General features: G+C 47.3%; 1 protein-coding gene across 2 annotated transcripts; it reads right to left on the bottom strand.

Moving 5' to 3' along the window:
* Nucleotides 1–215: 215 nt before the first annotated feature.
* On the bottom strand, nucleotides 216–7,395 carry IRX3 (iroquois homeobox 3). 2 transcript variants are annotated; one of them, XM_081921233.1, is made up of 4 exons: nucleotides 6,637–7,394; nucleotides 3,245–4,436; nucleotides 1,940–2,006; nucleotides 216–580 (listed from the first exon to the last, which is right to left on the bottom strand). In XM_081921233.1, the coding sequence occupies exons 1-4, from the start codon at nucleotides 6,856–6,858 to the stop codon at nucleotides 526–528; spliced, it is 1,536 nt and encodes a 511-aa protein (XP_081777359.1). In that variant the 5' UTR covers nucleotides 6,859–7,394; the 3' UTR covers nucleotides 216–525. The 2 variants fall into 2 exon arrangements, with proteins under 2 accessions (XP_081777359.1, XP_081777360.1); XM_081921234.1 differs by lacking the exon at nucleotides 1,940–2,006 and having other exon boundaries at nucleotides 6,637–7,395.
* Nucleotides 7,396–8,271: the final 876 nt, after the last annotated feature.

Below are 8,271 nucleotides of genomic sequence, written 5' to 3'. Positions count from 1 at the left end.
CTACTGATTTTCGTTCTCGCACTTTTTGTTTTGGATTTGGAAGCCTCTAAAGACGGCTACCCTTCTGGAAATCTAAGCACGGTGGGGAATCTTCCAAAACTAGTTTAAAAGTTTCCCAAAGTGACAAAAGGAAATCATGATAAATAATAATAATAATAATAATAATAATAATAATAATAATAATAATAATAATAATTCACGTAGGTATCAGAAAATTGTAGTCAAAGTGGCAACAGTTTATTAGCCAAAAATATATACTTTCTTGTACAATTTGGTTCACACATATGTACATTTTTTTTCCTTTTTACTATATATACAAAAAAGAAAATGAAGACGCCTATTTCTCACTGGACTTCCAAAAAACCTCACGAATTCAGCTAATCCAGATGATAGCACAGAAGCAGGGGGTTTTTTTTCTTGGTTTTTGTAATTTTTTTCATTTGATACATGGACATGCGTACAAGTTGTAACTATACAGAGAATTTTATTTTACAATCATTAGAACAATAATTATAAAAAAATTAACTATGATGATGACAACGCAGATAGAACCATAGCTGCATCAAGTTGGTTCTGAGGCCTGGAAGAAAAGGAACACAGAAGAAAAAAAGAAGATATATAGATATATATCTTGAATACTGATTTCTCTGATCATCTAATAGGCAGCCAGAACTGGAGACTGCAGTGGAGCTTATGCTTTCTTTAACGTGGAACAAAAAGTCTTTGAAAACATTCAAAAACCATGAGCAAAAACTACTCCAATTTTATGCGGAGTGGGGGGTGCCCTTTAAAGGCTAACAGATTGACTGCAACATAAGCTTTTGCGGAGTTCTGAAATGCACTAACCCGCCTGCTCCTTTGCCTTTAGTCCATAAAAACTGATGCCACAATCCATATGTTAGTCTTTAAGGTGTCAGGAGAATCTTTTCTTAGTTTTGCTGCAGCAGATTCACATGGCTAACCCTCTGCAGTTTTATAGCCACTCTAATATGTTAGAGACATAATCCTTTTACTTATTTTTTATTTTATTTAGGCCAAAGCGCTGTGCATTTTTAAGCACTATCAAGCAACCTTCCAGTGAACACTATTTCACTGCTAAATGCAAGTTATGAAATATATGTACATTTATGCACAAGCATATGTACTCTCTCATACGCAATCATGGCGCATTCTTTCTAGTCAACGTGCAGACACAGTGCATGGTATTATAGCCAAAGAAATATATGTGTGTATGCATATGCACCAACCACACAATTAAATCTATTCATTTCATTAGGGTGCATCTGTGTGTGTTTGTGAATGCACACTTGTACATAGCTAGGATAGATTATACATATAGGTGTGCATGTGCAAATAAATATATGCAGATATATCACACACCTAAACTCCACAGGTATGCAAGAGAGCAGAGTTTACATTGGCCTGTCCACCTTATTTCATAGACTAAACCAATATTTCAATTTGGCCAGTTTTGAACTGGAGGATTAAAAAGGAGGTGATCAGACTGGGAATTTTCTGCTTCCCTATATTGATTTTTAACAAGACTCGAAAGAGTTGCAGAGGGGACCTTTGTATCTCACAAGCGCTAGTTTACAAATTCTACAAAACTGACTCTGCAATCTTTCCTTGGTGCTCTTATCTAACATCACAAAAGTGCACTAAAGCTGGCTTGGAAAATGAATCTCAGAGGGGCTGGAACCAAACTGGCCATTTATAATTCTTCCCCAGTCCTAAATATACATGGTGGGGCCCAAATGCCTCACATGTTTACTTGGAAGAAAGTCCAAGTCCTGGTTTCAGTGGCATTTACTCCCAAGTAAGTCTGCAAGAGATTGCATCTTGCAGGGCAGCAAGTCCCATTGATGTCAATGGGAATTGGTCTACAAGCAAATTCCTCTCCCTTTTTAATGTACCCTCTAGGACATAGATAATCTCTTACCGCCTCTGAACTGGTTGAAAAGCTGTCTTTATTAACTTTTTCTCTACTTCCAAGGCACTAGATCGATCTAAAACAAACAAAAGCAAACAAAGAAAAAAAAGGTTCCTTTTTTTAAAAAAAAACCCACCTTGGATTTGCTTCTCTAAGGTTCCTGAATTCATTTCACTCTTAGCAACTTAGCTCAGTACATTCTTTTTTAATAAATGAAAAAATGAAAACCTGCTAAAGAGAACCCAGATCCTAACCACATCCAGTATTAAAATAAAAATGCTTCATTTCAATGGGATTTGCCTGATCGCTTCAGAGTGTGTGCTTAAGGTCACAGAACACCTGGATTGCCAAACCCATTTTACATGGAAGTAAAAAAACAAACAAACCAAAGACCCACACCTTTGATTTCAGTTTGGGGATTTCTTTCCTAGCAAATATAAGAGGGGGTTTTTTTTGGGGGGGGGGTTAAATGTCATTTTAAAATAGGCAGATGATACCATCAATACAGAGAGCACCAATTCTGACCACAGCAACTAGGGTATACCTAACTGGGAGAATGCAATTTTTTTAAAAAAGCTCCCCCAGTTTCTAAGGCAATATTGGTGGAAGTTGTTGTTTTAAAAAGAATGCGCCCCAGGTAAAGGCCTTCTGATTTACCGTATTTATTACCATGTGATTCTAAATGGGGAGCCTGGCACTGAAGTCGATAGAATAGGAGACAGAAACTGATCCAGCATGATCTTGCATGTTCGTGGGCTGTGGAGAGATCCAGCCAATGTTTCTGTCCGAAATATAAACTGAATCTTTAGGCCAACTAAGAAACCCTGGATCTCTTTTGGGAAAAGAGATATAGAGAGTCCAGAAAAGGGAGCAGTGAGGGTCTGTCTTTCCCCGTCATAATGAATTGCTTCTTGGGGCTTCAAACCCTCGAGGAATACCTCCCGCTTTCGTCGTTTTTTATTCCACCTACTCTATTCTGGAGCTTCCTTCTAAATCCCCCTCCCTTCTACCATTTGCGTTCTTATAAGTTGTTTTAGTGGTAGCCAGCTTAGTTTTAATCAGAGTAGACCCACTGAAATGAATGGACTCAAATTTCTTCAGGTTCATTTCAGTGTTGTCTAAGGAAACTTAACTCAATGCCTCATAAGTCTCAGGGAATAAACATGCAGCCTCGCATACAAACCCACCCTAGTTCAAACTTCTCTCCCCCACGTAAGTCCCATGATCTTAGGGTTGCAGCCAAGTTGTTTTTCCCCTCGCCCCTTGCCTTTCCCCCCTCTCAGGTATATGCCTCCCTCCCATCGAATGGGTTACCTGTTCCGGAGGACTCCGCGCTCTGCGCTTGGTCCGCGGGTCTGGAGAAAGCCGCGATAGCCGCCGCGCTGGGGGCCGCGCTGGGGTTCGCCCCCCCGAGTCCCAGCAGGTGGGGAGTGTTCAGTAAAGTGAGCGGGTGGGGATGGTGGTGGTGGTGGTGATGGGGGTGGGCCGAGAAGGCCCGGCTGGACCAGTTAGCGAATTTGCCCAGAGGGCAAGAGGCGACCAGTCTGTGCGCGGGGCCCGGGGCCGTCGGAGGAGGCTGCGGCGGTGCGGGGGCTCCCACCAGCTGGAGGCTCTGGGGGGTGGCCGCTGCCGCAGGGGGGGAACCTCCGCTGGGGGGAGATTTCCGCGACGGGTTATCCGGGCTGGTAGCCGTCTCTGCTAAGGACCAGATCTTGGGCTTGGGAGGCTGCGCTTGCGGTGCCAAAGCGGGGCTGGGAGCCGTTGGGGGGGACGCTGGGGAAGAAGGATGGCGCTGTTGCTGCAGCTGCTGCTGCTGGAGAGTCGCTGGCGAAGGCAGCTCGCCCGACGAGGCGCGCTGACGGGCCTCCATAGCCTTCAAGAAGCGCTCCTGAGCTCCCGGCAGGTCCTCGAAGCCGTCGGAGCCCTCCGAGTCGGTGGTTTTGGCGTCGGAATGGAGGAGCACCGAATCATCCGGCGGTTCCTCGTCCTCTTCTTCCTCCTCCTCGTCCTCCTCCTCGTCGTCCTCCCCTTCCAGGAGAAGCTGCCCCGCTTTGGCCCCTGGCGCTCCGCTCTCCATATTCTCGGTGTCGATGTTCTCCAGGTCGATCTCCTCGTCGTCGGGGTCCCGCTTGTCGCCTTCGCCGTCCTCTTCGTCGTGCTCGCTGCCATAAGAGTTGCCCTCCTCGTCGGTGCGGCTCCGCGGAGCCCAGGTCATTTTATTCTCCTTTTTGAGGCGCCGCCGGGCGTTGGCGAACCAGGTGGAGACTTGCGTGAGGGTCATCTTGGTGATGATGGCCAGCATGATCTTCTCGCCTTTGGTGGGGTAAGGGTTTTTCCGGTGCTCGTTCAGCCAGGCCTTGAGGGTGCTGGTGCTCTCGCGGGTGGCGTTCTTGGGCCTCGACGGGTCGCCAAACTGGTACTGGCCATAGGGGTAGAAAGCCGGGTGGTGGTGAGGAAAAGCCGGGTGCTGGACGCCGGGGCCCTCCTTCAGCTCATACTGGGCTCCCTGGAGAAGGACAGAAAAAATGGGGAGGGGGGCGTTACACAGAGCAACTAACGGTTAGCCATGGAAATGGGCTCTTTCAAGAGGGAGAGAGCCCCCACACCGGTTCAGTAGCCCTCTTGACTCCCAAAGGGGTGGAAGATAAGCCGAGCAATATATTCGACGGGATCAAATGAATCAAGGGCTGCGCGACTGTCATTCTGCCGGATGACGAAGAACGCTGTAAGATTCGGAAGCTTGCCCTTTTAAGTTCGATATATATGGAGAAGTGCGATTCCGTCTGCAGTTTTATAATAATTTCTCATTTCAAAAGTTATAAAGGGGATTGATGTTTGTGCGGGGGGGGGGGCGGTTGGGAGGCTGCCTGTTATTTCTTAAATCCACAGAGTTCTAAAGGTGTCCCAGCCAGTCCTTTTTGAAAAGTATTTTCAATAGCGAGTTGAAGGCGCACACGCGCGCGCACCTCGCTCACGTTTTTTAAACTTCTTGGGCCATTCGCATGCAGCCCTGGCCTCCAGAACTCGGGAAACACAATCTCGAAAAGTAGCTGGACGTTATCACATATATGACAGAAGTAAAATAGGTTTACGTATATATTCACACACACACACACACACACACACACACACACACACACACAACCCCCAAATGAGACGTGGTGTGGGGAGACGAGAGGGATGCACAGGATATGCCGTGCATTTAATGGGAGATCCTATTAAATCTCCCATTGTTTCCTTGAGAGAAAACATAACAGATCAGGGTATTATTAGACAGAGGCTTGTCGTTGTTTTTAATTCACCGCTTGCAACTTTGCAGAAGTTGGATTTTGTTTTTGCTTTAAAGAAACGCTCAGGCTTAACTTGACAAAATCTCTGCTCGAAGTTTCTGCGTCTCTCTCCTCTCCCCCCCCCCCGCAACTTGCACAACGGAGGTGTTGCTGCTAAACCCCCTTTAAATAAAAAAACAAAACACCCTTTTGCCTGACGATTCCTCCGCGCGCTAGATGGAACTGTCAATCAACCCGCTCACGGAAAGGAAGAGAGAGAGAGAGAGAGAGAGAGAGAGAGAGAGAGAGAGAGAGAGAGAGAGAGAGAGAGAGAGAGAGAGAGAGAGAGAGAGAGAGAGAGATGAGAATACTAGCGCCCATTTGTGTCCAAGGGTTTTGATGGGTGTCCGTATTGGGGGAATTGTTAGATTTCCCTTTTTCAACTTTCATTGGGGAAACACGGGCCTAGGAATGGCGCTCTGAAACTATATTCAAACTCTCGAAGATATATGGACAACAAAAGAACTCAGTAACTCCTTCCTACAACTCTCTGTTGAAATCAGGCTCCCTTATATTATGAAAAACCCGAACACTTTATTTTCTGCTAGTTTGGATCCCCACAGCAGATCTTTTTGCTTCCAAGGCTTATTAATAGTAACATGATTACTGATTTTCAAAGCGAGATTCCGACTCTCCCCCCCCCCCCGTCTCATCCAGTGCGTGTTATTCACAAGGAAAAGGCACAATATGGGATTGTTCTTACATTGAGAAAAGACGATCAAAGGCACTCACGGAGGTGATTCTCTCTCTCTCTCCCCCCTCCTCCCACCCGCTGCCCTTGGTTCAGTTCAGTTCTCCACACACCCGGAATTATTTGAAAGCTGCATTGAAATTAATACGGCCCATTACTTCCGACTAAGCAGTGGTTTAAGGATCCGGGTGCCTCTCTTTTTAAAAATAAATAAATAAAAATTTAAAAAGTCACGGGAGGGGGCGCGAACTGTGTCCCAAACTCTGCGAGTTATTTTTTTAAAAAAAATTAAGCCGAGGCAAGAGTTTTTTTGCATGCTCTTCTCAATCTGCCGAAGAGAGATTTTTAACCCCTCGCCTGCTCGGCCCCCTCTAGCGCACCCCCGGGCCCAGATCGAGAGGGGGGGGGACCAGGAGACCGAGCTGGTCACTTGCAAAGCACCGCCAGCCAATTGCACCTTTTCCTGCGTCTTCGCTTTACGCCCGCAGCTGTGCAAAGTCACATCTCAGGCGGAGTTGGAAGAGAAAGAAAAGCTGAAGATTCCAAAAAGAGAAAGAAAGGGGGAGAAAGGAGGACTGCGGGTTTTTAAAGGGAGAAATCTGGAGTTGGGGTGTGTGTGTGTGGCAGAGAGCGAGAAAGAGAAAGAGAGAGAAAGAAGAGCGGAATCTGTGGACTCGTCTCCTTACCAGCTGCGGGAAGATGGGTAGCTCGGCGGTGTAGGGGAGGAAGGCTCCGTATCCCTGAGCAGCCGCGGCTGCCGCGTACGGCGCTCCGTACATGGAGGAGAGCACGTTGGAGAGCGTCCCCGTCGGGCTGAGGTCTGCCCCGCTTCGGGAGCTGCTGTTCCCTTGGCGATCCGATGGGTAGAGCGGCCGGATATACTGGTATCCCAACTGGGAAAATGCCATGGCGGGGTGGTGTGTGGTTGGGGGGGGGGGTGGAGAGGCGAGGAGGGGGGGAAGAGGGGAAGGAAGGGGGGAAGGAAAGAGGGGAGGGGAAAGAGGGAGGGGGAGGAAAGGAAAGAGAAGCGAAAGGAGAGAGCGCGAGGAAGGAAGGAAAGAGAGAGAGAGAGGCGCAGAAGCGAAGAAAAGGAGCCCGGTCGTTCGCCCTTTGCTCGCCTCGCCTGCACTTTTTTAGTGCGTCTCAGAAAGTCTGCCAGGCATTGGCGGTGCCGGGTGGGTTAGCGGGGTGGGGAGACCAGGCGAGGCCGGGGGGGGGGCTGCCGCTTTTGCTGCTGCCGCCGCCGCCTCCTCCTCTTCCTCTTCTTCGTCTTCTTCTTCCTCCTCCTCCAGCCGCTGCTGCGTAACGATCCTCCGTCTCTTTCTCCCTTCACTTTTCCTATTGATCTGAGTGGACTCCAGGTCAGGTCCTAACAGATTGCTGGAGATTATTGGAACTCCCGCCTTTGATTGACAGCCGGAGTCTCTCTCTCGAAGCTCCTCCTCTTTCTTTTAAGTCAGTCTCTCTCTCGCTCGCTCTCGGTTTCTCACTCCGGCTCTTTTCTCACTCCCTCCCCCCGCCACTCACGCCTTCCATTTACTGACGTCGCCGTCTTTTATTTGAGTGCTTTTCAAATCTGGTGGAAGCCATCGCCAATCAGTCCGGGGTTTGTACAAAGATTTAACTCAGTCCAGGAGAGTTGTTGCTTAAAACATAATAATAATAAATATTACTGCTATTATTACCATTATTAAAATAATCTCCCTTCAGAACAAAATGTATCAACTACAGTTAAGACAGGGATCCGTGCAGAATTGTGGCACACGCAGACTCCCTTCATTATTATTGTTGTTGTTTTTATTATTTTGCTGATGATCTCCACAAAATTAATCTCCCAAACTCCCTCGACTCCCCCCTCCCCCGCGCAAATTAACCTATTCATTCCTGGAGCTGTTGGACTGAACACTAATATAGATTTAAAAGTCTGCTTTCACTCTCTTTCTTTCGCGAACCGCCCCCTACCCACCGTGAATTTCTCTTTTCGCACCGAATTTTGAAGTAGTTTCTTTAACACAGTAGGTCAAAATACAGTAAAGGTGGAGAGAGAAAAAGGAGGGGGGAAATAAAGTGAGACGGGGGAGTTAGAGAAGTTAATTTCCCTCCTAATAAGAAACTTCAAAGGCTTGTAGGTCAGAATTTTGACATCAAAGGCGAGAAAAGAAGGCAAATTAAAATTTTAACAAAGGAGACGTAGGGGCAGCCCCGTGGGCCGTTGGTAAATAAGCGGTGTGAAAAAATGGGGTGGGGGCCGGTGGTTGGGAGACACCACACATGCAGACAAGGAGACAATGACAGGCATCTGAATGGAACTCATTAAGGGC

The sequence above is a fragment of the Podarcis melisellensis genome, assembly GCF_964234715.1.
Source record: "Podarcis melisellensis genome assembly, chromosome: 8".
Lineage (NCBI taxonomy): Eukaryota > Metazoa > Chordata > Lepidosauria > Squamata > Lacertidae > Podarcis > Podarcis melisellensis.
The sequence above is the reverse complement of the archived record's forward strand: the minus strand, read 5'-3'. Positions and strand labels throughout refer to the sequence as shown.

Coding starts and splice junctions, on each gene's coding strand:
- IRX3 (XM_081921233.1), bottom strand. CDS start 6,858: ATGGCATTTTCCCAGTTGGGATACCAGTATATCCGGCCGCTCTACCCA. Junction 4,437..6,636: donor TACCCATCTTCCCGCAGCTG/GTAAGGAGACGA, acceptor GTCCTTCTCCAG/GGAGCCCAGTATGAGCTGAA. Junction 581..1,939: donor TTTCAACCAGTTCAGAGGCG/GTAAGAGATTAT, acceptor CTTTTCTTCCAG/GCCTCAGAACCAACTTGATG.